This window comes from Bos grunniens, chromosome 19 (genome assembly GCF_055505025.1).
Source record: "Bos grunniens cultivar Pamir isolate PY7600 chromosome 19, Bosgru_T2T1.0, whole genome shotgun sequence".
In the NCBI taxonomy this organism is placed as follows: Eukaryota; Metazoa; Chordata; class Mammalia; order Artiodactyla; family Bovidae; genus Bos; species Bos grunniens.
In genome coordinates, this window is record NC_141183.1 from 1,987,348 (window position 1) to 2,013,979 (window position 26,632).

General features: G+C 46.7%; 2 protein-coding genes and 1 long non-coding RNA gene across 22 annotated transcripts in view; 1 reads left to right on the forward strand and 2 right to left on the reverse strand.

Annotated features, from left to right (window-relative positions):
* ABCA9 (ATP binding cassette subfamily A member 9) overlaps window positions 1–4,507 on the reverse strand; it is a 62,589-nt gene extending 58,082 nt beyond the window's left edge. For 11 of the 14 annotated variants that reach the window (XR_015147023.1, XR_015147022.1, XR_015147020.1 and 8 more), the window contains exon 1: window positions 4,366–4,507. Coding sequence is in view for 4 of the 14 variants with exons in the window: in XM_086355898.1 (XP_086212024.1) it covers window positions 4,366–4,404 (39 nt within the window). In the remaining 10 variants the exon portion in view is untranslated. Of the gene's footprint in view, window positions 1–704; window positions 973–1,295; window positions 1,632–4,365 lie in introns of those variants that run through there. The other 3 variants (XM_086355899.1, XM_086355895.1, XM_086355896.1) reach the window with 2 other exon arrangements.
* Window positions 4,508–9,373: 4,866 nt separating this feature from the next.
* LOC147350947 (ATP-binding cassette sub-family A member 6-like) overlaps window positions 9,374–26,632 on the reverse strand; it is a 62,997-nt gene continuing 45,738 nt past the window's right edge. For 3 of the 7 annotated variants that reach the window (XM_086355904.1, XM_086355905.1, XM_086355906.1), the window contains 14 exons: window positions 25,010–25,129; window positions 22,976–23,053; window positions 21,457–21,548; window positions 19,786–19,903; window positions 18,652–18,769; window positions 17,011–17,102; window positions 16,591–16,769; window positions 15,730–15,805; window positions 15,562–15,656; window positions 14,300–14,419; window positions 13,759–13,899; window positions 11,652–11,731; window positions 10,072–10,127; window positions 9,374–9,939 (listed from right to left, as the gene is read on the reverse strand). In XM_086355904.1, coding sequence (XP_086212030.1) covers window positions 9,838–9,939; window positions 10,072–10,127; window positions 11,652–11,731; window positions 13,759–13,899; window positions 14,300–14,419; window positions 15,562–15,656; window positions 15,730–15,805; window positions 16,591–16,769; window positions 17,011–17,102; window positions 18,652–18,769; window positions 19,786–19,903; window positions 21,457–21,548; window positions 22,976–23,053; window positions 25,010–25,129 — 1,467 coding nt within the window. In that variant the 3' untranslated portion in view covers window positions 9,374–9,837. Of the gene's footprint in view, window positions 9,940–10,071; window positions 10,128–11,651; window positions 11,732–13,758; window positions 13,900–14,299; window positions 14,420–15,561; window positions 15,657–15,729; window positions 15,806–16,590; window positions 16,770–16,955; window positions 17,103–18,651; window positions 18,770–19,785; window positions 19,904–21,456; window positions 21,549–22,975; window positions 23,054–25,009; window positions 25,130–26,632 lie in introns of all 7 variants that reach the window. The other 4 variants (XR_015147028.1, XR_015147026.1, XR_015147025.1 and 1 more) reach the window with 3 other exon arrangements.
* On the forward strand, window positions 15,652–16,544 carry LOC147350948 (uncharacterized). Its single transcript, XR_015147048.1, has 2 exons — window positions 15,652–16,355; window positions 16,451–16,544. It is a non-coding gene; the product is annotated as an uncharacterized LOC147350948 (long non-coding RNA).

The window sequence follows — 26,632 nt, forward strand, 5'->3', positions numbered from 1 at the left end:
TAATTAACGCATGCATGCTCAGTTGCTCCGTCCTATCTGACTCCTTTGCGCCCCCATGGACTATACCTCGCCAGGCTCCTCTGTCCTTGGGATTTCCCAGGAATACTGGAGTCAGTCGTCATTCCCTTCTCTAGGGGATCTTCCCGACCCAGAGACTGAACCTGCGTCTCCTACATTGGCAGGCGGGTTCTTTACCAATGAGCCACCTGGGAAGTCCGTATTAAGTAATACTGCGTGCAGTAGAGAACATCCAGGACAATGAAAAGGTGACCAATAGCCATCCAACATATATAACCAGCACCTACAACTCAACCCCCCCAAAAACAAACAACCCTATTAAAAGTGGGCAGAAGAGCTGAAGAGACATTTTTCCAATGAGGAGAGGCAGAGGCCCAAGAAAAGACGCTCAGTATCATATTGGTAATCATCGGGGAAAGGCAAGCCCAAACTGCAATGAGATATCACCTCACCATGGTCAGAATGCCGTTATCAGAAACACCACAAATTACAAATGTTGGTGGGGGTGTGGAGAAAAGGGAACCCTTGAACACTGTGCATGGGAACGTACATGGCTGCGGCCAATGAGAGAGCCATGCTAAGGTTTCTTGCAAAACTAAAAACAGCACTACCATATGGCTGAGCAGTGCCACTCCGGGCATATATCTGAAAATAACAAAAACACCGATTTGAAAAGATGCACGCACCCCAATGTTCGGGCTTCCGCTGTGGCTCAGCTGGTAAGGAATCCGCTTGTAATGTGGGAGTCCTGGGTTGGGAAGATCCCCTGGAGAAGGGAAAGGCTACCCGCTCCAGGATTCCTGCCTGGAGAATTCCACCCACGGCGTAGTCCATGGGGTCGAAGAGCCGGACACGACTGGGCGACTTTCACTGTCCCTTCCCGGGTGTTGACAGCAGCATTATTTACAGTCGCCAGGGTGTGGAAGCAGCCCAGTGTCCACCAACAGAGACTGGCTAAAGAGGACGGAATATTATTCAGTTATGAAAAATGAAGTTTTTCCATTTGCAACAACATGGATGGACTTGGAGAGCGTTATGCTAAGTGAGATAGGCGGACAGAGAGAGACACATGCTGTGTGACGTCACGTGTGTGTGGGATCTAAAAAGTATTACAAACTAGTGAATAAAACAGAAAAGACAGACTCTCACATACAGAGAACAAACTAGTGGTTGCCAGTGGGGAGAAAGGGGAGGGAGACACGGGGGGCGGGTAGGGGAAAGGGTGTCATGGGAGTGTATGGTTCACGTGTCTGAAACTTTTGAAAACTGTAAAGTACCTGATGCAAAGAGCTGCTGCTGCTGCGGCGGCGGCGCGTCAGTCGTGTCTGACTCTGTGCGACCCCGTAGACGGCAGCCCACCAGGCTCCTCTGTCCCTGGGATTCTCCAGGCAAGAACACTGGAGTGGGTTGCCATTTCCTTCTCCAATGCATGAAAGTGAAAAGTGAAAGTGAAGTCGCTCAGTTGTCTGACTCTTCGCGGCCCCATGGACTGTAGCCCACCAGGCTCCTCCATCCATGGGATTTCCCAGGCAAGAGTACTGGAGTGGGGTGCCATTGCCTTCTCCGGATGCAAAGAGCTAACTCACTGGAAAAGACCCTGAAGCTGGGAAAAACTGAGGGCGGGAGGAGAAGGGGACGACAGACGATGAGATGGTTGGATGGCATCACCGACTCAATGGACATGAGTTTGAGCAAGCTCCGGGAGGTGGTGAAGGACAGGGAGGCCTGGCGTGCTGCAGTCCATGGGATCACAAGACAGACATGACTGAGTGGCTGAGCAACAACAACCATTGAATTTAAAGAATCTTTCATTCACTTAGAAAAGGGGTGGGAGTGGAGGTAGCACATGAAACAGGAGTTTTAAACTCAGGAAAATAAATGATCAAAACAGCTAGGAGCTTTGTTTGAACCAATCATTCAATCATTCAGCTGAAACAATGAGCGAGTGGAAGTAGTTTGAATATAAGAGATTGGGAAGGAAATAATACTAACTACATTGAATGATGTTATTTTTATGTTCCAGGTAGCGCCAAGTGTTTTATTAAAATTAGTTCAACCCTTCCAATAAATCTTTGGGATATTATTCTCCCCATTCCACAGATGAGGGAACTGAGGCACAAACACAGGTCCACAGGCCAGGGATTTACCCCAGGTTGCCAAGTTCTGGAGACCTCGCTACGAAGCAATGCGCCTGGGGCACTGGAGGGTAAAGGCAGCAGCCTGTCGTAAGGTTGGCAGCCAACTGACTTCAAATCAGGGAGATAAGCTTGGGTCATCAGGGCAGACCCAGCGTCACCACAAGGGTCCTTAGACGTGCAAAAGGGAGGCAGAAGAGGAGGTCAGAGTGAAGCGATGCGGTGAGTGTCCTCAGTCACTCTGTCGTGTCCGACTCTTTGCAAACCCATAGACTGTAGCCCACCAGGCTCCTCTGTCAATGGAATTTTCCAGGCTAGAATACTGCAGTGGATTGCCATTTCTTCCTCCAGGGGATCTTCCCCACCCAGGGATCGAACACGCATCTCTTGCGTCTCCTGCATTGGCAGGCAGATTCTTTACCACTGCGCCAGCTGGGATATCCCTAAAGTGCTGTTTCAAGGACTCAATCTGTTGTTTGCTTCTGAGATGGAGAAAGAAGGGCGTGAGCCAGGGACACAGATGCGTCTAGAAGCCAAGAAAGATAAGAAAACAGAATTCTCTCCTACATCCTCCACAAAGGAACACAGCCTTGCCAACGCCTTGATTTTGGTCCAGTGACACCCAGGTCCCACTTCCTACCTCCCGAGCTGTGCAGTGATACATCTCTCTGTGTGTTAAGCCATTAAGTGTGTGGCCATTTGTTTATAGCAGTGATAAAAAAACTAACCCCAGGAGCAGAAGAGGAGTCTGAGAACATGGAGTCAGGGAGTAAGACGGAAGAGATCCTAAAGCCGGTCGGTCTAGAACGAGGGCCTCGGGACACACAGAGAAGGTGACTGGGGATTCCGACTGGGCTGTACCTTGTTGGGGGAACACAAGAGGGCATGGATTCAGGTTTAGAACCTGTCCAGGAAGGAAGGAAGGATTTAGAAGCTATGTGGATGAATTCCTGATTATAACGTCAGCATCAGAGCAGACTGTGACTAAAACCAAACCGAAGTATTTCCAGGGCTTCTCTGGTGCCCCGGGTGTTACGAACCTGCTTTGCAATGCAAGGGACACTGGTTCACACCCTGGTCTGGGAAGATCCCGCTTGTGCAGAGCCACTGAGCCTGTGGGTCTGAGCCTGTGTCTAGAGCCTGCAAGCTGCAAACACTGAAGCCCGAGGGCCCTGGAGCCCGTGATCGACGCCAGCAGACGCCAGCAGACAGCAGGGTGATGAGAAGCCCCCGGCTGCAGCTCGATAGAAGCCTGCACGGCAATAAGGACCCGGTGCACCAGGAAAAACAAAAAGGAAAAAATACACACGGATATGAAACATTCCTGGTTAGGAAACCAGCGGTGCCGTAGACTGGGGTGTCTGGAAGGGTTAACACTGGGGCCTCCTCTACTTTCTTGCTGTGGATGAATGCGTGTGCTGGAGAACATTGTAAAGAATGATGAACATCATCTAGTCGTGATGGTGGCGTTTTTAACTGTTAAGGCTGATTTTTTTTTTTCCCCACGGCATGTCCTGGTCAGAAATAAAAATACTATTCACTGTAGTTACACAAAACATCTATTTAGCTTAAATTGCTCTGAGTAGGAGCCTGTGTGATCTAATAATAACTTGGCTATAAAAGCCAGTCATTTCCTATTCAGACAGAATTCCCAGTATTCAGAGAATAAACATGTTACACAACAAATTTCACAAAAATTTAGAATGATAAACAAGGTCGATGAAAATATAACCTTCAGGTTTCTTGATGAAGCCATTTAAATCATTTAAATACTCAGAACCTTAGGTCTCTGGTTAAAAAAAAAACTAATAGAAAATCATGTATCCCCCCAATGCATATAAAGCCTCTGGCAGCAAAATTGAAAATGAACAAAAAAGAATAAGTAATTCTTACAGTTTGAGAAATATAGCTCATCCTTGTAAAGAGGCAACATTAAGTCTCATTCCTTTCAGCTTATCCAATAGTCTCTTAGACAAAACATGCTATTTGTCCAAACGTGCTTTAGTCATAGGGTAAAAATTTAAATAAATATTGGTTCTCCAAGTGGTTATTTACAATACAATATGAAATACTCAGATAATTTGAAAAATCAAAATGACTTGCTAACAACATCCTGCATCTCACAGTTTTCATCCAAGTGTTTGGCATTCCCTGTTTGAAGTCACACGTTATATTTTCATTTGCAAAACCACATTTTCAGAGGTTAACTTACTCTCAGGAAAGCTGGAGCAAGACTCCAGAAACAGTTCATCCACGGGTCTCCGCGGGTCCTGGAGAACAATTCACACTCCTTTTGGGTCACTACTACATCACGCTTTTAATTTCATTTTATTGTGAGTAGTTCCGTGTAGAACGGTTTCTGAAAAGGACTATGGTCTTAATTCAGCCAGACTGCCAAAACTCTGCTGACATCACGTGGCGACTTCTTTACAGTTTCCTGTTTCTTTGTCTCCCCGCCAGCTCCTCAGCAGGGAGTTCGTGGCTGCAGATGGCTGGCTGGACCCAGCGAGCGTCAGTACTATCAAATCAAAGAGAAGCTAGTCTTTTCCAATTCGCTTTTCCACGCAAGGCCCTCATGGGAGAGCTGACTCCCAACACAGTCTTTTAAAGAAACATAAGTAAAGAAACAGTTTGGAACAGAGCAGAGACAAGTAAAAAAGAAAAAAAAAATGACATGGAGAAGGGAACGGCACCCCACTCCAGTATTTTTGGGAGAATCCCATGGACAGAGAAGCCTGGCAGGCTACTGTCCATGGGGTCGCAAAGAGCTGGGCACGGCTGAGCAGCTCACACACACACACACACACTGTGCTGAGCCCGGGGGATGCCTGTGAGAAGCACTCATGTACCCATTCGAAAAAAAAAAAGACAAATACAGAAACGGGCCAGAAAGCAACTCAAAAGTCTCCACTGAAATTTAGTTCTTAAAATCTGGATATAGAAGTATGGCGATGAAGAATGTAATTTTTTAAGGGAACAAAATGAACTGAATTTTCATCTTCATCTGAGTTGTGTTGCATGCAAGCTACCTGCGGCATCTTTCTTGCAGTGGGGAATACGAGAGTCCTTAGAGCAACGTCACCTAAAAGCACCTGCCCTCCCAAGAGCTACGAGCTTCTTGTTTCTGCAAAAGTGCCAGAAGGCAGACTTTCTCTGTAAAGCGGCTTTACTTTCTCTGTAAGCAGCCGGTGGTTTTTAGGACATCTTGTTTTTCATATTATCGAAGAAACATTTTTAACAGGTAAGAGCTGCCGTTCTATCTTTTTTTGAGCATTTCAGGTAAATCAAAGATGAAGCAATTCTAAAAAAAAAGTGAGAAAGTTGCTCATGAAATTACATGAAATTGTAATTTCATGAAAGTATAATTCGTGGAGAAGAAAGGTGAGTAGGGGCCAGCGTGTCTCTGCTCGCTGTGTGGGTCTGTTGCGTTCCCCTGTGCTGTAACTGCTTCCTGAAAACCCCCGTGAGGGTATATGCTGTGCGGGCAATTCTCAAACCAAGTAGGCTCATCCGTTTCCTACGGGCTGTGATAATCACATGAGATCTTCCTCATTTACCTCCCGTTCTCTCATATTTATTCTCTTGCGAATTGTATGAGTCCAGAAATGGCTAGGCTAGCAAAACAGAGGCAGATTGAACTCACTAATGCCTACGACTGTCAAACACAGACAGGCTCTGATTGTTGCTGTACGGCTGCTGTCTTCTGCAGAAGATACAAAAGTATCAGACTTAAGAACACCTGCCAGAGAATATAATGTGGACATTTTGTTTTCAGATGAACTTTGTATCTAGGAGAGAGATTATGTCTTCTGACCCCAGTTGGCTTCTGGACTGGATTCTTTTCTTTCAACATGCTGGCCTCTTCTTTGACCATGTGGTAATCTTTATAGTGTCGTAACACAGCAAGCACACCCTCATTAATCCTCTTTTTCAACATTTTCTTGGTCAAGTCATGTCTGCACTCTTCTAAATAAGCTTTGGTTTCCGCTTCCCAATTAAAAAACAACTGTCCTGTTGGGATTTCAAAAGTGGAATAGCACTAATTTGGTAGTGTAATGTCCTTATGAAGCAATCACATATGGTATTTATTATGTGCAAGGCACAGTGAAATATTGCCACATTGAATAAACATAAGAATCTCACGAGGTGGGCATTATCATGCACGTGCCTGCTCAGTTGTATCTGACTCTTTTGAGACGCTTTGGATTGTAACCCACCAGGCTCCTCTGTCCGTGGGATTCTCCAGGCAAGAACACTGGAGTGGTTGCCATGCTCTCCTCCAGGGGATCTTCCTGACCCAGGGATGGAACCCAGGGCTGTGTCTCCTGCACTGGCGGGCAGATTCTTCACCTCTGAGCCAACTAGATGTCAGGATCAGCCCAACAACGAACCAACCCGAGGGAGCGGTGGCGCAGAAGAATTAAGGAAAAGAAGACTCAGAAATACAGTGGGGGTCGGAGGGCTGATGCCACTCACAGGCAAAACCCAGATCCTGATCCTCACGTGTCTTTTATTGTTAACTTCTACTTCCTTGTTCGTGCTCTAGAGATATCTGTTCTTTACAATCTCAGATCAGGGATAAAGATATACAATGCACAGTCCTCAATGCCAAACCTTTAGGCCTTTCAGGACTGTTTAGCTTTTTGGCTAGTGATGCCCTTTCTCAGCAACTCTCTCAAGGCTCTGGTTACGGGAACAGTCACTGATGGTTTTCCATCAGTCACATCAGTACTTCAACATCTTGTTTTCAAGATGTCTTTCCACAACGTACTTTTTACTGCTCCCAGCCCTTCGCCTGGGGCTGATGAGAAAGTCATTCTTATTTTTCAAAGAAGCCCCGTTAATTATAGCACAGGGCTATGCATAGCATATCCCCTTCACTGGAAAGCCCAATCACTCCTATTTCACAGATGAGTAAAGTGAGTCCCTGAGCTTAAATAGCTTGCACAAAATCAAACAGCTGGCGAGCAACAGAACCTGGGTTAAACCCCGCCTTCAGCCTGGGAGCTCAGATGACAAGTGCCGTGTCATGAGCCCTCCGTATGTCTCTCTTCCCTCTGCGAGTCTCAGGGAGGTGCGTGCGTTTTATGGTTCTCCTTGACTTTGCCTCCTGTGTTTCGCAGCAGTATTCTCCAGGGCCGGACGTCAGATGCTGTCTTTTGCATGGAGCTAACGCCTCCTCCTGGACACTCTCCTGGCAATTTGTGCAGAGTACCTGGGGCCGTGGGACTTGTGTGCAGCCCTCAAAACTGCGCCAGGTCAAAGTGTAAGGACCTGATCTGCCAAGAGAGCACGCAGCAGCCCAGAGCCTGACAGAAAGAGGCGGGGACGCTGCTCTTTTCCAGAGTCTTCCCTGCTCTGGCCCTTCACCTTTCCTGACCTAGCTGCACTGCCTACATTTGGGTTTTGGTAGATACTCTCCCAAAATTTCCTTCTTAAAAATATAATATTTTGCTTGGTCCTGCTTTATGAACTTTTTTTTGTCTTGCCACACCCTTTGTATGACATATTACCATCTTCCAATCTTATTTGTGGTCCCATTTCTTGGGCATCTTTTAGCCTCTCTCCGTGATCTGCCCGGGCTTCCCAGGTGGCTCAGAGGTAAAGACCCTGCCTGCCAATTCAAGAGACATAAGAGACGCAGGTGAATCCCCTCGGTTGGGACAATTCCCTGGAGAAAGGAATGGCTACCCACTCCAGTATTCTTGCCTAGACAATCCCATGGACAGAGGAGCTTGGTGGGCTACTGTCCATGGGGTAGCAAGAGTCAGACACGACTTAGTGACTAAACAACATGATCTGCCTCTGGGATGTCTCATGGAGCAGAATAATTTTATTTTTCTTTCACCTCTTCTGCAAATCTTTTACTTTCCACAAGGAATGTATGTCGTGGGATCAGCAGTCCGCCTCACCCAGCTGTTTGATGGGACAGTGTCTAAATTAAGCTTGCCTGTGGTTTTCCACTTCCCCACTCCTACACAGATTGTTTTCCCTCTGTTCCTCTCCTTGCTCTTGTTTTCTCTTCATCTGGAAAGTTCTGAGTGAGAACCTCCCGGTATGTTGTTCTACTGGTGCTCACCTTTTAACGTTGGCCGATGTATCTAAGCCTACGCTCTTTGGGAGATGTTAACACTCAGCGTCTCCACCCGTCTTCCCTCCACGGCCTGAGCTGGACAACGTGCTCCCTTCCTGCCCCTGAGGACGTCCTTCAGCACATTTGACCTTGAAACCTTAGCCCTGCTTCTTACGGGCTGTGCAGTGCTGGCAAGTGATTTTCTCTGGAAACTTCACTTTTCTCACCTGTAAGTGTCAGAGAACACAACAGCATCCAATGGGGTCATACAGAATTTTTAAATTTAGGGTTTGTTGGGCAGGGTAGTAAAGGAGGAATATGTGATCACTTATGTGTGGAATCTAAAAAATAAATGACTGAGTAAAACAAATCAGAAACAGACTCACAGATATAGAGAGCAAACTATCGGTCACCAGCGGGGTGAGGGGAGCAGGGAAGGAAGAGGGGTCAAGAGCACAAGCCACTGTGTGAACAAGTGAGCTGCGAGGACACACTACACAGCCCAGGGAAGGGCCACGCTTTGCAATAACTTTAAAGGAACTATAATCTGTAAAAATTTTGAATCACTACATTATATACGTGACACTAATATTATACATCAGCTATAAGGAAGTAAAAGTCGCTCAGTTGTGTCCTACTCTTTGCGACCCCATGAACTATACAGTCCATGGAATTCTCCAGGCCAGAATACTGGAGTGGGTAGCCTTTCCCTTCTCCAGGGGATCTTCCCAACCCAGGGATCGAACCCAGGCCTCCTGAATTGCAGGCGGATTCATTACCAGCTAAGCTACAAGGGAAGCCCAAGAACACTGGAGTGGGTAGCTTTTCCCTATTTCAGATCTTCCCGACCCAGGAATTGAAAGGGGTCTCCTGCATTGAAGGCAAATTTTTTTTACCAACTGAGCTATCAGAGAAGCCCCATGTATCAACTATACTTCCATTTAAAAAAAGTCAAAGAACTTGTATCTGTTTTTAAGCTCTAGGAAATTTTCAGCTAATACATGGGTCAAATATGGCCTGCCTTCTAGTCAATTTTTTTTATTGGAAGTTTACTAGGTCTTTGAGATATATTTTCCCTGTCTTACCTTTTGCCTAACTACCATCTTGAAATTGGAAGCAATCTGTTTCACACCACACATAAACAACCTTTCCACTACACAATTTTAAATTTATTTTATTTTTTGTTTATAAAATCTGTGTCTTTGTTATTCATTTTTATCGAAGTATAGTTGCTTTACAATGTTGTGAGAGTCTCCATGGTACAGCAAAGAGAGTTAGTTATACATATACATACAACTCCTCTTTTTTGGATTTCCTTCCCATTTAGGTCACCACAGAGCCCTGAGTACCGGTTCCCTGTGCTATTCAGCAGGCTCCCCTGTCCGTGGGATTCTCCAGGCAAGAACACTGGGGTGGGTTGCCGTGCCCTCCTCCAGGAGATCTTCCTGACCCAGGGATTGAATCCGCGTCTCTTGTGTCTCTTGCATTGGCAGGTGAGTTCTTTACCACTAGCACCAACTGGGAAGTTGTTTTAAAATTATATATACTGCTAATTGTTACATATGACATGAGCTTAAATAATATCAACAGAGAATGATCAAGCTGGAGGCTTCAAGGGCCCTCTGAATGGCAGAGGAGTTTCCACCTCATGGTTGTATTAACCTCTTCATCGACATTTCCCAGCTCCTGCTCCTTAGAAAGTTCTAAGAACACCTGAATGGGAGGCAAAGAAGAAGGAAAAACAATAAGCAAGCTGTTGATTGGCCTCAAAAGAAACAGGCAATATACACGGGACTTTTGCATGAAATTTACAGGAAGGACGCCAGACCACACGGGACGACTCACCTTTCCCAAGGTGCACTGAGAGAGGCTGTATTCTTCCAGGTTAAAGTTACGTTTCACTGAAAGAAAAAATAGACTGGTAGTAGATGTTTACAATTTATTTATTACCAACCATCTAAGTCATCTAAAATAAAAGTGCCAGTAATGAGTATAAATGGAACACAGAACGGAATGAAAAAATGTTTGGTGAAAGAATGAAGTGAGAAGTCATAGTATCGGTATAAACGCATATTAAACTCATCTTGACATTAGAATTTCCTCACATTACTTACTGATAATATGGTTTATTACTGGGTTGGCCACAAAGTTCTTTCATAACATCTTATGGAAAAACTCAAACAAACTTCATAGCCAACCTATTAGTACGTGTATCTTGGGGAGACAGCTAAGTTCCTTGAGGGACTGAGGAACTCAGCGATACATTCTTACACAGAGGAAGGTTGCAATTCCATCTCATTCCCTTTAAAAAGATCTCAAAGTCCTGCATCACTGTGCTACAGCCAGTTCCTCTCCAGGCCCGTCTCTCTACTGGGCCTCCCCACCAGAAAATCTGCGTGAGACCGGCCATCAGATGCACTCCACACATACTCACGGGTGCACGGTTCACCGTTTACACACTCAGGATCTTCTATGCATGAGCCACCCCTGGGTGCCAGGGACGGAGCAGGAGAGATCAGGCAAAGCCTGAACCTCTGCCTTCATGCCGTCTGCGTTCTAAAGAAGCACTTACACGTGTAATAAAGTTAACAGTAGCTCCTCTGGAGAAAAGATACATCTAGCAAATAAGAGATGTTTCCAGGATGGTTTTAAGGAAGGTCACAGTAATAAGGTGATAATTGAGCATAAACCTAAGAGAAGTGAGGAACAGCCTGGACATTTAAGAAGCAGAATTCCGGGAAGAAGGATCAGAGTGTGCAGCCCTGTGCAGGGGCAGGCGGCTGTGTCTGGTGTGTTAGAAAGAGCAAGAAAGCAAGCCGGAGAGCTCTTCCGTCTCAGACATGAGGAGTCGGGCACTGTTCTAGGCTCTTCCAGATGAGGTTACTCAGTCCTCTAAGTAATCCTGTCAAGTGGCCATTGACACCACCTTTCACTTAGAGACGAGCCATCTAGACACACAGGGGTTATGTAGCTTTACCAACGTCTCCTAGCTTGCAGCTTGTTCTAAAAATAGAACTACTCTGTGATCTAGAAATCCCACTCCTGGATATACAGCTAAAGAAAATGAAAACACCAATTCAAGAAGGTTCACATACTCCAATGTTCAAAAATAGCGTTGTCTACAATAGCTAACATTTGGAAGCCAACTAAGTGCCCATCTACAGACAAATGGATAAAGAACGTGTGCTGTGTATATATATATCTCACATAAAGTAAAAACTACAAGGACGTACTGTACAGCACAGGGAATACAGCCAGCATTTTACACTAATTTTAAATGGAGTATAATCTACAAAAACTTTGAACCACTACCTTGTATGCCTGAAACAAATAGTGTAAATCAGCTGTACATCAATTGAAAAATGAACATAATTAAGGTAAGAACTAATTCTTCAAAGGTTTTATTTAAAAATGGCCACGCTTACCTGTTTCTAACTTGTGAAAGGCCTGAGAGAGGGGCTGAACATCCTGCACAGGCAGCCTGTAAGCCGAGGATGAGGAGTACCTGGAGACAGAGACACGGTCACACTTCATCTTGAGTTTCAAGGGGGAAAAAGACCATCAAAATAAATGCTGATGTTAAAAGTTAGTAAATATATTTTATTATTTTAAAAAATTTATTAACAGATAAAATGAATACAAACTAACATTTGGCTTCAATATGAAACAATAAGATAAATTTCAATAGATATTTCTTGCAGTGGCTTTGTTGGCTGGCAGTTGGAGATAATTCTCCTGGAAATGATCCAGTCTAATCACATTTATGCTCTAATACTTCAGCCATCTGACGCAAAGAGCTGACTCATTGGAAAAGACCCTGATGCTGGGAAAGACGGAGGGCAGGACAAGAGGGCGACAGAGGATGAGATGGTTGGATGGCATCACCGACTCGATGGACACGAATTTGAGCAAGCTCCAGGAAATACTGAAGGACAGGGGAGTCTGGCTTGCTGCAGCCCACGGGGTTTCAAAGAGTCAGACACCGTTTAGCAACTGAGCAACACAACGCTCAGTTTAGTTTATTCAAACCTATTTCTCATGGAACATAGGCATTCTGAATGAATCCCTCTGATGAGTTTGAATAATTTAGAACTAATCCCAACATTTCATCCCTGTAACCAGAAAGCGAAGGCAAGAGACATGGTTGAGAGTGAGAGTCATAATAGTGAGGGATTGAGACGGCTTTACACTTAAAAAAAAAAGCACAACTTGAGAGTTGTGAGTTGTTTGATTTGGGGCAGAATGAGGACTGTAGCCTGAGAGACAGCGCCTGAGATCGCTGAGACACTGCTCCCAAGAGGCCGCGGGGCAAGGCCAGTATGGAGGTGATTCTGGTGGAGGGGGGTATGTGTAATCGGGCACGTGTTTCTTTGCCGAGGATTCTGCTGGTCTCGTGACAGTTGCTACTGACCATGAGGAGCCATCGTCGCCATGAAGGAGGTTGGTGCTTTTCTAGATGTGGGGAGGTGCAAGAGTTGGGCTCGTAAAATGGGCTCCTGAGAACATCTAACCATCTGAGGCCCGGAGCTGTTTCCCAGGGGCACAGACGCCTCATGCCTGCCCTCCCCCCGGAACGCTCTCAGGGGCGTTGGAGGTCCGCAGCTGCAGCAGCAATCCTTGTAGAGGGAGGCAGCCCGATGGCTTGTGCCAACCTGCAGTTGACCCAGCTTGAAGGAGAGAAAGTGCTGGGGCTGATTTCTGCCCCGGTCCCCTTGTCCCACCTCTGCTGAGACCTCAGGCCCCATGCATGGCTCGTTCTCGACAGATTGTGAAGCCCCCGGCTGCCCCGAAGCCGCTCAGACCCTGGTCTCCACCCAGCTTGGCTCTCCTGCCTCTCCATCTACATCAAAGCCGTGGCTTGAGGGTCTGGGAATGGGACTGAGTCCGTGTCCCTGCACCCAGCTAGATAATTCTGTTACTTTGTACTGGGTGTTACACCTGCTTCTTCCATGGCTTCTCCCCACAAGGAATTTCAAATTCAGCTCCTGCTCCAGCTCCCTGCCCTCCCCTTAAAAAACCACACCCCTCTGCCTCTATGCTCACAGACACACTCCCTTCCGTTCTTCATTGTGAGGCAGGAAAACCCCACTAAAGGCACACGCTTTGATGGTCCCAATTGCTGTTTCCGATGGGGCTGGTTCACTCTAAACACTTGCATCTTTAAAATGGTAAATATTTACGTCTTTTAAATATTTACAGGGAAGCCTGGGGAAGGTGTCCCGGGCTGGCTGTGCTTCTGTGCAGATTCAGGTCATCAGAACTTCCTCTCCGGTTTTTCCAAGTCCCGCTCCAGACCTGGGGACCAGCCTTGGGTGGCCGCGGAGGCCCAGGCCGGTATCCCCAGGCCTCCCTGGGGGGACACATCTTCCTGGGGACTCTCACAAATCTCCTATGATCGGGAAGACTTAAATCTGTTTCTGAGGTCCCTCCCTTGATGCTGAAGTCTAATCGCCCTGAAGTGCTTGCAGAGCAGAGAAGGAACTGCGGATGGAAAAAGCCAACCTGCTCCTCCACAACCAAGAGTGGCTTCACCTTTCCTGCAGGGCGGCCCGAGGGAACAGCCTCAGGACCTCCGTGTGGACCGACATCCCCTGGGAAGCCTCCTTCAGTTTCAGTTCCAGAATGTAATCCTTGCCGAGGCTGTTTTTCAGGTGTTGGATGGAGCCGATGCATCTGCGAACAAGAAGGAAGACACGCTGGGAAAATCTCACCCCTGGGATTTTGTCCTGTTATTCTTAAATTTCAGATGTAGGGAAAGGGGTCCCTGAGGGCGGGGGGAAGAGTGTCAGCTGGTTACAGTGGTTTTGCCCTTTTCATGTCGTTGCTGTGTTAGTTGCTAAGTTGTGTCCAGGTCTTCGTGAGCCCAGGGACTGTAGTCCGCCAGGCTCCTCTGTTCATGGGATTCTCCAGGCAAGAATACTGGAGCAGGTTGCCATTTCCTTCTCCAGGGGATGGTCCAGAACCAGGGATCCAACCTGCATCTGGATTCTTTACCGCTGAGCCACTGGGCAAGCTTAGCCCTTTCACAGCAAGTCTCGTTTAGAATTCCAGGGCAGGCTTGGCCGGCACCCACCTCAGCCTCCCGGACACCATGATGGCCACGCGGTCGCACACGGCCTCCGCCTCGGCCATGGAGTGGGTGGTCAGCAGGGCGCCCCTCGCCGTGTTTCTAACGGCTCTCTGGACCGTCTGCCTGAATGAGCCCCAACAGTAACGCCGTATTTTAAAAGGGTGAGAAAAAAGAGAGACGGAAGGGAAATTTTATGGATAAAATACAATTCATGAATCATATTTAAATCGTAAATTTAAAAAAACAAACAGGAAAATGTGATTACTTAGAAGGTTTTGGTAAAAGTTTTTAGGTGTTTTTAGGTGTGTTAATGGCATTCTGGTTAAGTTAAAAGAAAGAAAATTTCATTTCTTTAGCAGAAGTTAATCGAAATGTTTATAAACGAAGGATATGCTGCCTAGTATTTGCTTCAAAATAATTGGAAAGCAGCAAAAGGAAGTGGGTAGAGGCAAAGACGAAGAAAGATTGGCCTTACATGGAGAACATTTGGCTTAATAGAGTCACAGATGATTCTCTTTCCAGTTGTATAAAATTTCCATAACAAAGTTCTTTTAAAAAGTTGGGAAAATACTGGACAGACACAAATATGAAAGTGGGTTGGAGGATTTTATAACTCCAAATATAAAGTTCTCGATAGGAACATAAGAAGAATTTAAAAACTATTAAATGAAAATCTATAACAAATTTAACAGGTTAGGTAAAGGCAGCGGAGGACGGGGGTCGAAGCAAAGGAGGAAAATGTATTAGCAAGCTAACAGTTTCTAAGGAAAAAGTTACAGACATCTCAATAACTGGCAAAATTAATCTACATTCCAAATCGCAAGACCTAAAACGCCAGCAAGATCCTGAGAGGTTCTCTAACTCCACTCGAACGCCGCTTGAAGCTGGTGCCCTATGAGGGGATGTGCTGCTCAGTTGCTAGGTCGTGTCCGACTCATTGCAACCACACGGACTGCAGCCCGCCAGGTTCCTCTGTCCATGGATTCTCCAGGCAAGAATACTGCAGTGGGTTATCATGCCCTCCTCCAGGGGATCTTTCCGACCCAGGGACCGAACCCCTGTCTCCTACATCAGCAGGCGGGTTCTTTACTGCTGAGCCACCAGGGAAGCCCCTGAGAGAATCTACTCGTTAAACACTGGTTTCCCGGGTACTGTGAGTTGTCTCCGCTCAGCTAGCGGGTCAGTGGATCTGCTTCTCCAAGGTCAGCTTAAAAACGCTCCTTTCACGGAAGGCCCCTCCTCCTGGCCCTGCGGGGGCTGCTCACCACAGCTGCTTCTGCTCCGCGGGGTCCAAGCCTGTGGACGGCTCATCCAGAAGCAGGATGGGCGGGTCTCCCAGGAGGCTCAGCACAAAACACAGCTGCAAGGCAGAGACACGGGCTGTTCCTGCCGCCGCCCGCCACCCACGGAGGAAGCCCGCGGGACACACGCACCTTTCTGGCGGCCCCTCCCGATAACTTCTGCACGGGAACGTCCAGCTGTTCGTGCAGCCTGAAGGCGTCCACCAGCCTGGTGGGAAACAGGGCCAGACGGCGAGATTAGGAGAGGACGTGGGGAGAAGGACGACCAGACGCAGGGGTGACGGCCCTGGGGTCCTCCTCGGCCCATCACTCTCAGAACTGACCGTCGACGCAACGCTGCAGAGCAATTCTCCCCCAATTAAAAAAAATTTAAAAATCTACTCTGAACATGAAAGATTTACATCTCATAAAAAATTGTAAAACTAACCTGAATTCTCATGAAATAGACGATTATTCATTCACTTAAAATTTTTTCAATTTATTCTGTTGAAGTGTAGCTGGTTTACAATGTTGCATTAATTTCTGCCGTACAGCGAAGTGAATCAGCTATGCCTGTCACATTCCTTTTCACGTTCTTTTCCCTCTGGTCTAAGCCAGGATACTGAACAGAGTTCCCCGTGCTGCACAGTAGGACTCTGTTACTTATCCTTCTATGTGTGAGAGCTTGCACCGCCAGGCCCAGACTCTCGCCATCCCTCCACATCTCGGGCTCCCGGGGAAACACACATCTGTCCTGTGCGTCTGCTCCTGTTTCTTCGGTAAGTTTGTCTGCGCCCCAGTTTAGATTACATGTAAGTGATGCCCTCTGTATCACTGGACACTGACAGCTATTCTACGCTGTTACCTTTTAAAGGTCCCCCGGCCGGGGTGCGGGGTTTGGCCCCTGGCCCCCATCCCCACTCAACCCCTGCTGCTCCCGGAAGATGGAGATGTCCCCCTACTCCCCACTCCTTGTCAGCGACAGCACAGAGGAGCCTCATGGGCGCACAGTACCGTGAGATGGCCATGTGGGCGTCCGCTCGCCGCAGCCCTTTCACAGCAGCAAACACCTCCAGATGCTCGCGCGTGGTCAGGCTGGGCCACAGCACGTTCTCCTGGGGACAGTAGCCCAGGAACCGGATGCTGATGTCCCCCTGCTGATCCGGATCCGAACCGTACCCCGTCAGCTCCACCTGAGAAAGTGTGCTGGTTTCAGAAACGTGCAAGCCCGTCTTCAGCCACGTGATTCCTCAAGAAACTGACTTGTGACTAACGAATGCCTCGAGTTTTTGAACATGGGAGAAATATTACAGCAGTTACCCCGTATATTACAGAAAACTACTTAAACTACTCACAGTACAGCCTCACAAGGACATCACCTCTACTATAGCACGTCTATTTGGGGAACGGAAACCTCATCTTCATTTGCGCTACCTCTCCAGCTGTTGGCGTCATCATCCCAGATATCATTCTAACAGATGAACTTTTACCAGCGCCATTAGGTCCCAGCAACCCCAAAATTTCTCCTGAAAGAGAGGCACCCGCCATCAGTATTGAAGTAAAACAATAACATAGATCTGCTTCTTCAGCAACTTTCTGAGATACATGTTCATCTCCATTGCCATTTTGAAATTTATATATGTAATTTGTGTTGCCAAAACATGTGCTTTAGCCCCTATAATTATATAAAACATTTTGGAAAAAAAGCTTAGAGACTGACATTTGCTGTCCATACTTGGGTCTTTTTTCAGATTACTCTTCCAGTGGGAAAAGGTGCCCATAATTTTTTATAGGGCGGACGGCTGGCCTGCTGAGGACCTAAGCAATTCCTAAACCCGGGAGTCAGGCGCCTTTCCTCCGTCGCAAACTCCACCACCTGTGCCTGAGTCATTATCATCTTTCATCTGAGATGGTACGATGATATGAAAGCCTCTTAACTTGTCCACTACCCAAATTCATGGACAAATAATAGCCAGGGTGAAACATTTTTCAAAGTATCAATTAAATGGTGACAAAAACCCACTAGAGGCATTCTGCTCAACTGGCCTGAAATCTAAACTCTGCTGTGGTTCACACTGGATCCCGTGGGCCCTGCTTGCCTCTGAGAGCATCCCTTCCGTTCACAGAGCATCTGCTGGCCTCTCTGAGCGCCTCACCCACTCCAAAGGCATGCCTGGGTCTGAACCCTCGCTGTTTCCTCCATCTGGGATGCTCTTATCTCTGCACGCTAACATTGCTGGTACCTTCTTATCGCCTAGTGCTGAGCTGTGCCAAGTTGCTTCAGTCGTGTCTGACTCTGTGTGACCCCACGGACTGCAGCCTGCCAGGCTCCTCTGTCCATGGGTTTTTCCAGGCAAGAATATTGGAGTGGGTTGCCATGCCCTCCTCCAGGAGAATCTTCCTGACCCAGGGACTGAATCCAAGTCTCTTATGTCTCCTGTATTGGCAGGTGGGTTCTTTACCACTACACCAACTTGAAGCCTGCTATCACCTGGATTTTGGCTTAACTGTCTCTGCTCAAGAAAAGTCTTTCCTAACCCTAAGCTTCCCACTAAAGAATCCACCTGCAGTGCATGAGACCTGGGTTCAATCCACGTGTTGGGAGGATCCCCTGGAGAAGGGAATGGCAACCCTCTCCAGTATTCTTGCCTGGAGAATCCATGGACAGAGGAGCCTGGTGGGCCACAGTCCATGGGGTCATAAAGAGTCAGACACGACTGAGCAACTGAGGCTTTCAGACTCCAACCCTAAGTGAATGTGGCCCCGAGTCACTCAGGTCATTTCACAGATTTGAATGTTCCCCACAGAACCGGCCAGTGTGACATCTGAAACCTCTCTTGGTAAGTCATTTCTGTTTACTGACCCCTCCGGGGATGTAAAAGCTATGAGGTCATGCATTTGTCTATTGTTTCATAATTATATTTCCTGATTCTTAAACAGCCCCTGGCACACTCAAAAAAACATATGTTGAATGAGTGAATGAATGCTTCAGCGAGTACAACGGTGTTGATAACCTCGATGTTCAGTGGGTATTTCTAAAAATAATGGCAAATTTAAGCAGTGACTGTTCCAGACCTTTTTTAACACAGAAGGAGACATTTCGCACTGCGGTCTTCTTCCTCCTTCTTGAAAAGCACCGTTTCTTCTGGCCTGCATACTCTTTGTGAAGACAGCTAGCAATTATGACTGGTTTCTGGAACACAGAACAGAGTGATTTTCCTCTTAAGCAGCAGTCACTTTTCATTTCTATGCTCTGCCTCCTGGAACCTCTCTTGCCCCCCGTCATGAACCAATCCATATTTGCGTTGAGGGCAATCCACATTGCTTATCTCAGTTGTAACATGCTGGTGGATGTTGACAATACTTCTTGCTAAAAGCAGATGAATGAATAAAGAATATATATGTATTACTCAGCCATAAAAAGAGTGAAATCAGGTCATTTGCAGCAACATGGATGAACCTAGAAATGATCACACTAAGTGAAGTTAAGTCAGAAAGATACAGACAGATATCATATGAGATCACTTACACATGCAATCTAAACTACAACACAAATAAACTTATCTATGAGACAAACAAAAAATAAATGGACTGAGTAAACAGCATCATTTCAGGCTGGCTTCTTGTCTTCCAGTAACAGAAATATCTAGACTCATGTGAACACCTCCCACATCAAAATCAAAGAGTAATCCTTAAAATCTTAGTCTCTACCCGACATTCTATAACAAATCTCACGTAAATTCTTTGACTCATGAGACTGGGGGTTTGAAATTGCAGCTCTATATATCTAAGGCCATTTTTCTCAAACAAACAAGATGAAACCAGTGTGATTTGCATTCTTCTTTGAGCATGAAGGACTTCGAAAGAAGTGCCTGCATGTTTAGGAACTGCTTAAATGCACGGTTACCCAGGTGGTTCCGTGGTAAAGAACCCGCCTGCAGTGCAGGAGATGCAAGCGATGCGGGTTCCGTCCCTGGTCGGGAAGAGCCCCTGGAGGAGGAAATGGCAGCCCGCTCCAGTGTTCTTGCCTGGAGAATCCCAGGGACAGAGGAGCCTGGCAGGCTGCAGTCCATGGGGTCGCAGTCAGACACCACTGAGCGCGCACACACACCCAACTCCAGACTTTCTAAACAAAACCCAGCACATCAACCTCGATTCCTGAGTTCCCGAGCATTCCATTAACACCCATTTTGACACTTGAATCCCTACCTCCTCTATTGATGTGTTCAGGGCAGTGGCTGTTCTTATTCTTTCTGCTTGAACATCTTCGTCTTCACCTATAGGTTCTTCTGCATTTGAACGAGCGTCTCTGCTTTGGGGGGAAATTCTACAGAAAAGATGAAACACACAGCATGTGGGTTTTTTTGCTAGGTGTCAAAGATATATCAAACATCAGCTTCTCTAACTATCCCTTCCACTCCCTGCCATAGACTTGAACACCCAGCTATACTTAAAACAGGTAACCAGCAAGCTCCTACTGCAGGCACAAGGAGCTCCGCATCATGTGGCAGCCTGGACGGGCGGGGGGCTTGAGGGGGAGCGGATACAGGTACGTGCTGGGGGGAGTCGCTTTGCTGCTCACCTGAAACTATGGCATTGTGGTCGGCTACACCATAATGCAAAGTGAAAAGCTAAAAAAAACCCAGCTTCTCTGTGATTTCACCACGGTCCTTTCAGCACACTGGTGATGAGGCCGACTGTGAACGGTGAGTCTTCTTTTGCCAGGAACGCCCACCCCTGCAGCCGAGTCCCCTTCTTGTGCTGCTGCTGTTCTCCTGAGTGTCTCTGACCCTTTCAAACTTCTCAGCAAGTACTGCTGCTGCTTTAAGAATCAGGTCCCGTGTTCTTCTCCGCTGACGCTGAGCCCGTGTGGTCCCCTGCGTTCTTCTCTGCTGACTCTGAGCCCGTGTTACTCACGCCCAGGATCTGCCTGGTACCCTTCCCTGTTTGGAGCTTCCCTGGTGGCTCAGGATCTGCCTGCAGTGCCGGAGACCTGGGTTCGATCCCTGGGTGAAGACTCCTGGAGAAGGAAATGGCAACCCGCCCACTCCAGGATTCCTGACTGCTGACCCTTACTAGAGTCTCCCCCTGCTAAAACACTTGAGTCGTGCTGCCGAACCAACTCCATCCTATCGCTCTGGTCAGGCACACGTGATCCTCTTGAGTGGGAAAGGGCGTGCCTGAGTTCTCACTAAAATGCTTTTCTTAGTATACATATTTTACTGAAGTACAGTTGGCTTACAATGGTTCAGGTGCACAGGAGGTGGTTCAGTTACACGTACATACGGATATTATTTTTCAGATTGTTTTCCCTTGTTACTTATTATAAGATATTGACCACAGGTCCCTGTGCTATACAGTAAACCTTTCTTGCTTATAGAATATCTATCTTTTTTAGTTAGAAATCTAGCATTCTATTCATACTAAGTCAAACAAGTATTTGAGTTCTCATTAAATTTTTGAGAGCTTGAAAGCTCCCTTCAGCTAATTAATGGCAGAACTCTGCCTGGTAGGGGTGATTTAGTCACTAAGTCGTGTCCGACTCTTGCCACCCCATTGACTGTAGCCCGCCAGGCTCCTCTGTCCTTTGGGATTCTCCAGGCAAGAATACTGGAGTGGGTTGCTGTTTCCTTCTCCAGGAATTCTTCCTGACCCAGGGATCGAACCCAGGTCTCCTGCGTTGCAGGAAGATTCTTTCACCAACTGAGCTACAAAGGAAGCCTCTGCCTGGGTATCCCATTTCCTGGCAGTTCAGCCAGAAATCTGCTGACCACGCTATTTATACTGTTAATACAAATCAGCATTAAGAGGTTGGGGTGCAGCCACTCCCTAGGAATATTAAAATGCAATATTAAGTATGAAATTAACTTTTATCCCAACCTGAAAACAGGATCCTTTTGCATTATTTTCTTTCCACATTTTGCTTCTAGGCATCGCAGGACAAACATGAAGAGCAAAGCCTGGAAGTAAGGCTAGGAGCAAAGAAACAGTTACACGGAGGGATGAGTTCACATCAGAAACATCTGAATCATAGTTTGGGTCTTTTGTCTTCAGACAAAACAGTCATGAAGCATTCATACAGATCAGTTCTATAGTAACAATCCAATTCGGGGAACCCGCCTCCTGTCTTTCTTCCTGTTGTACAACCTACATCTGGTCTGGCAGCACGTGTGACCTGCTTCTCTTTTCAAAGTTACCCAGAACCTAGGGCTGCTCCTCACTCTGCCGGGCCGTAATCACTGACAGTAACACCGCAGCCCCTGGCTGTGGGTCTCTCTTCTTCCCTTGCCCCAAACATCTACTCTCAACAGAGCAACGGGAGCTGTATTTTGAGCATAGATCAGATCACAGCACTTCCCTGAAAACTCCGCTGGCTGCTGGCTCTCACAAGGAAGATAAAAGTCCTGGACATGACCCAGGATCACCGAGCCACCCACTCTGCTCACCCACACTCAGCTCGGTTCTCTCTGTGACCTTCACTCTCCCCTGTGGCTACCCTGCCCCAACCACCTGGCCACCTGCCTGACCCTGGATCAAGCCAGGGTCACTTTTCTCCCTGCTCTGGGAATATTCCTCCCCGTGATGTCCCCACAGCTTGCTTCCTTGCCTCCTGCAGGTTTTTATTTTTAAAGTCCATCCATCTCACACAGCATGTTATTTATTTAGTTTATTATTTGCCTCCTTCCACCAGAATTTAAGCCCCATGAGGGCAAGGACTACTATTTTTGATCTATGCCTAGAAAAGTACTGCCATATATGCAAAGACACTAATTTTCTTCGGCCCATATACACCAGTATAATCACTTTCCCTTCTCATTTTTTTTTTAACTTTTGCTTTATTTATCTCTAATTGCACAGGATTTAAGTTGTATTGCATGGGTTTCTTTACAAATTCCCAAATTTGGAGGGGGCAGTAGATAGGATAAATAAGAAAATCTAATTTTATACTGCATCCTAGATTTACACAGTCTATTCATGCATATAAGAAGTAACTAGAACGTAGAATCATATCTGAATGTAATTGCTTTCTCTGCTGCTGCTGCTAAGTCGCTTTAGTCGTGTCTGACTCTGTGCGACCCCATAGACAGCTGCCCACCAGGCTCCTCTGTCCCTGGGATTCTCCAGGCAAGAACACTGGAGTGGGTTGCCATTTCCTTCTCCAATGCATGAAAGTGAAAAGTGAAAGTGAAGTCACTCAGTCGTTCCCAACTCTTAGTGACCCCATGGACTGCAGCCTACCAGGCTCCTCCGTCCATGGGATTTTCCAGGCAAGAGTACTGGAGTAAGACTATATTAAAAACACTTTCAAAGTGGCCCACTTCAGACAAGACCAAAGATTTACTACAGTAAATGATAACCCCCCAAAAAAGTAGGCAATGAGGTAGAAAAGCCGTCTTACTATTAGGCACACTAGAAAGTCAGCTGCACTCAGGTCATAATTTGCCTCTTGATATTTTATCCAGTATCGATGGATTCTCTGCAAAGACCAAAAAAAAAAAAAAAAAAAAAGGCTCACTGGAAATTCATCAGCGTTCTTATTTGCATTTAATTAACACGGAATTTTACATATGGAGATTTCCCTCATTAAGTTTGATTCCCCCTTTGTGCCCTGGTGACAAGCAATTCCCCACAGAGAAAAGAGAGGACCCCTACCCAACCCTGCCTGCCTCTCCAAGGAGGTGACCTAAGTCTGTCCATCTCTTCTATTTTTCCTTGCTATTTTGGTTTAATGTTTGCTGACCGTCCACTCAAGCATAACAGACAGAGGGGTCTACAGTGTGAATGATTCTAGGGCTCCACCTTCTTTGCCCTAAATGGCCCCAGGAGCCATCCTGGGTCCCAGGGGTGACTGTTTCCACCACAATAATTAGTCCCATCCTGTGATTCTTTCTTCATCAGCGACATGTTCAGAAACCACTCATTCCTTCCCAACCGTGTGTGACACACGTGGGTTGGTATATTTCGCCTCACAGGGCGACTTACATCTCAGGAGAGAAACGCTTTGCGTGAAGGAATGAGTTTGCAGTAGGGAATTCCAGGCAGTGCCAGTGAAGGGAAAGGACATTTTACAGCCGACTTCCCCGGTCCCTGGGAGCACATGGGGTCAGGGGAGCCCTCCGACTCCCTTTAAGCCACCACCTCCTGGAAGACGGTGTGCTCCTGGCCGAGCTTTCTGCGCGCCTCGCCGTCCAGCTTCTGCGGAAGTGCCCCTGCCTCCTCAGTGCCCTGTGCACCCTCTCCTGCATCCCGGCCTTGGCTTCCCCCGCCCGCCCCCGCCCACTGTTCAGGACCCAGCAGGGTCCTCGGGCTCCCCAGGGACCCAGCTGGGCTCGGACCTTCCCCTTGCCCCTCGCCGTCTCCTTGGCAACCTGGGGGCCCTGGCGCTGACTGGCTGGGGCGCTCTGTCTTTGTCTCCACTGAGTGTGAAAGGAAGACCAGTGCTGCCCTGCTTGCCGTGGCGCCTCGACTGCCGGGGCAGCGCACAGCACAGTTGTTACTGTCTGGTGTTCATGTGGCGCCTTAACTACTGGGACAGCGCACAGCAGAGTTGTTACTGTCTGGTATTCATGTGGTGCCTTAACTGCCGGGACAGCGCACAGCAGAGTTGTTACTGTCTGGTATTCAGTCGCTCAGTCGTGTCTGACTCTTTGCAACCCCATGGACTTCAGCACGCCAGGCCTCCCTGTCCATCACCAACTCCTGGAGTTTACTCAAACTCACGTCCATCGAGTCGGTGATGCCATCCAACCATCTCATCCTCTGTTGTCCCCTTCTCCTCCTGCCCCCAATCCTTCCCAGCATCGGGGTCTTTTCCAAAGACTGGAAATGACCACCTTCACATCAGGTGGCCGAAGTATTGGCGCTTCAGCATCAGTTTACTTCTATTTCTCGATGAGTAAGTGTTACTGTATGTGAGTATACGCTCACACTGGATAATGAATACCATGGAATCAGGCAATGTGTTTCCATCTGGCATTCGTTTTAAATACATTTGACAATGTTTACATTTTGTAAAGTGCAGAAGCTTTTATTTTTATTTTTTGGCTGCCTGGTATGCTTTTTGGGATGTCAGTTCTCTGACCAGGGATTGAACCTGGGCCCTCCACTGCAAAAGTCCTGAGTCCTAACTACCGACCGCCAGGGAATTCCTGGCAAAGCTTTCAAAATGGCTTTATTGTGGTTAAATTCTCATGCCATAAAATTCATTCATTTTAAGTGTGCGATTCAAAGATTTTTAGTAAATTCGCAGAGCTGCAAGAGCATCACCGCAATTAACTTAGGAACATTTCCACCACCCTAAAGAGACACCCACTCCTTTCCCACCTCAGCTCCAGGAAAACACCAGCCTGCTGTCTGTTTTCGTAGATTTAGGCAAAACACTTTAATGGGCTGCACATTCAAAATTAACGGCACATTTGATAACATTTCTTACCTCTTGCAAAAAAGCTATAAATCCAATCAAGGTTGCTGAGGGAGCTAAAGCCATGCAAGGTATCAGGACAGGGACGCCTGAGCCAAATAGCACAATGATGCCAAATGCGATGACCGTGACCTACAAGGCAAGGGGAAGCATGTTAGCGCCACACTCAGTCCACTGATATTAGAGGAAGTACGTGAGATGCGGGTGTTCTGATCAAATACATGGGAGTTTCCCCTCGTTGCAGGCACACTCCTTTCAAAGGGAGAAGGGAAGGGAGGAGATTTTGTTATCAGAAAGTGTATGACCTTCCGCTCCCAACAGGAAATCCTTAGAGGGAAAATCTGGAGACGAAGGTGAGAGCTAAATTGTTCAAACAGACTCACTGAGACCTCAGTTTTATCCCGAGTCTGTCACTAATTTTTGTGTGACTTTAAATAGGTTACTTGACTAGCAGATACAAACTGTTATGTCCAGGACGGATAAACAAGGTCGTGCTATAGAGCACAGGGAGCTACAGTCAATATGCTGCAATCAACCTCAACGGGAAAGGAAGTACATGTGTCACAGTCACTTTGCTGAAGAGCAGAAATTAAACGCAACACTGCAGATGAACTGCACTTCAATAAAAAATTTAAAAAAAGAAATTATAAAGGATTAAAGTATCAAAGAAAAAAAATCCAAAAACAGAATACTTAATTTTCTCCCTCCATAAAATGAGGAGAATTATACTAGATAATCTTCATTATTTTTCAAATCTGATATCTCAATATTCCGTAAATATGTGGTTACTTTTCAGTGGTATAAAAAAAGAAACTGACAAATGCAAAGAAAGAGGAAAATAATCTGAAAGTACATAAACAAGTATGACACTGTAACACTATGGTGTTTTTTTTATATTGTGAAGAAAGAAATTTTTAGTTTGCAAAATTTGCTTTGTTTTTGCAATACTGCTTTGTCTTATTTTAATCCTTAATAAATTTAAAATTAATTGGCAATAAAGGGGGAAAAAGATCTCCAATCATTTGTAGATATATTTTGATTTGAAAAATGTAGTTTTTCAGTGTCAAAAGTTCAGTTCTGTGCTGTGGTTCTTTATTTGCTAAGGCTTACTCATTCACACGAGAGTGGGAACGTCTTAATCATCATATTAATCCACAAACCTAAGAGAAAAGGCCTTGGTATCATCGTGACTCTCCTTAGAAACAACAAAGCCCAATTTCCTTGTTTGTTGGTTTATTCACTTGCCGCTGAGGAATTCTGCAGGAGGAATTCACAGGAAGACGGTGCAGACTCCAGTCTGCTTCTACGAGGCGCTGGAGGAAGCCTGCCCTCACCTGCCCTGCATGCTTTACTATGTACAGAACTGGGCGAGAGCGGGGGAGACAAGGGGAGGGTCTCTGCTCTCTAAGTGGAGACACACGGATGCTCCGCTCTGGCAGAGTCTGACGTCTCGAGCTCTGGAAGCGCTGTCATCTGCTGTTGGGAGTTGACGCACTTTGAAATCTGCTGAGAAAATTCTTTCTCGTTTTTCCCGACTGAAAGCATCACTGCGGAGCCTTCATCCGTGAGGAAAGCCCCTCCCTGGCCCGCTCCCGCAACGAAAGCTGAGGGGGAGGCGTGGTTCTACCGGAGATG